This window comes from Monodelphis domestica, chromosome 6 (assembly GCF_027887165.1).
Source record: "Monodelphis domestica isolate mMonDom1 chromosome 6, mMonDom1.pri, whole genome shotgun sequence".
Lineage (NCBI taxonomy): Eukaryota > Metazoa > Chordata > Mammalia > Didelphimorphia > Didelphidae > Monodelphis > Monodelphis domestica.
The window spans coordinates 23,942,395-23,943,965 of NC_077232.1; the positions used below are offsets into that span (position 1 = coordinate 23,942,395).

Consider the following 1,571-nt stretch of genomic DNA (forward strand, 5'->3'; position numbering starts at 1 on the left):
GCAGAAATAACTTTATAAAACAAAATATGAAATAGATGTATATTTAGAGGGGAAATTAAAATTTAATATAATGTATATTTGTAAAGATTCATTATGTATAACACAGATCATCAATTCTGAAAATATATAATTATATTTTAAATTTGTAAGAGCATATCAAATATCAAATATGGATTGCTAGAGAAGAGGGGTTAGCACAGATAAAATATAATACAGCATTTACTATCTAGATATAACATAAAATATCTGAACTGTATAAGTTAAAAATAAAATGACCAATATTGAAATTATCTGAGTCATCATCTAAACTAAATTATACACTTGTCATTTCAGAGTCAGAATTCAAGTCAAATTGAGGAAAATTGACATTTGCCATTATTAAATTTTGAATATACAGGGAAAAAATGGCAATCACAAATCTTACTATTATGGAAGAATTTATTCTCCTGGGATTTTCTGAATACCCCAATATCCAAGGATTTCTCTTTGTTCTTTTTCTATTCATCTACATAAGTATCCTATTAGGCAATGGTCTCATCATTATAATCACCAGTGTGGAATCAGCTCTTCAAACACCTATGTATTACTTCCTTGGAAACTTCTCCTTTGTGGAAATTTGTTACACATCAAACATCCTCCCCAGAATGCTTGTGAATATTTGGAGACAGAAAAGGAATATTTCTTTACTGTCATGTGCTGCACAACTCTGTTTCTTTCTCATTCTAGGAGTCACAGAGAGCTTTCTTCTGGCTGTGATGGCCTATGACCGTTATGTGGCCATCTGTAAGCCACTTTACTATCCTATAATCATGAATCAGAGGATATGTGTCCAGATGGTTTTTGGCTCCTGGGTTATTGGTATTCCAGTCTTGATAGGACTGACATACCAGGTTTTCTCGGGTCCCTTCTGTGGTTCTAACAAACTCAATCACATTTTCTGTGACTTGCCCCCCTTATTGAAATTGGCATGTGGAGATACCTCTGGGGATGAAGTCTTTCTTTATGTTCATTGTTTCCTCTTTGGTTTGACTCCTTTTCTGATGATACTCATGTCTTACATCAGAATCCTCAGCACTGTTCTGAAACTCCCATTAATCACTGGCAGATCCAAAGCCTTCTCTACTTGTTCCTCTCATGTTATGGTTGTATGCTTATTCTATGGTTCTGGTTTAATTGCATATTTTCAATCCATGACCAGTTCTTCAGGCAGTATAGATAAGATCTTCTCTGTAATCTACACCATTGTGACACCAATGATTAATCCTTTGATTTATAGTCTGAGGAATAAGGATTTAATTGTAGGAATTAAAAAATTATTTTCTAAATGTGGAGGATAAGGAATAAAATATTTTAGCTTAAATATTCTTATACCCTAAACAATTTCACATTTCACTTCCATTTTTCTCCTCTTTTTACCTCTTTAATCAATTGTCATAATCTTCATAAGTCATTTGGTTTTGTTGATTATGAACAGTTTTACTACAAAATTGATGGTCACCTTGAGAATATATATAATTCTCCTATTCCAGATCTAAGTCATGTAGTATCTATGGCAGTTACAAATCTGATTT

At 32.5% G+C, this 1,571-nt stretch overlaps 1 protein-coding gene across 1 annotated transcript; it reads left to right on the top strand.

Moving 5' to 3' along the window:
• Window positions 1–404: 404 nt before the first annotated feature.
• Window positions 405–1,337, top strand: LOC100021783 (olfactory receptor 10AG1-like). The gene has a single exon (XM_001373792.3). It carries the CDS (start codon window positions 405–407, stop codon window positions 1,335–1,337), a length of 933 nt encoding a protein of 310 aa, XP_001373829.3.
• Window positions 1,338–1,571: the final 234 nt, after the last annotated feature.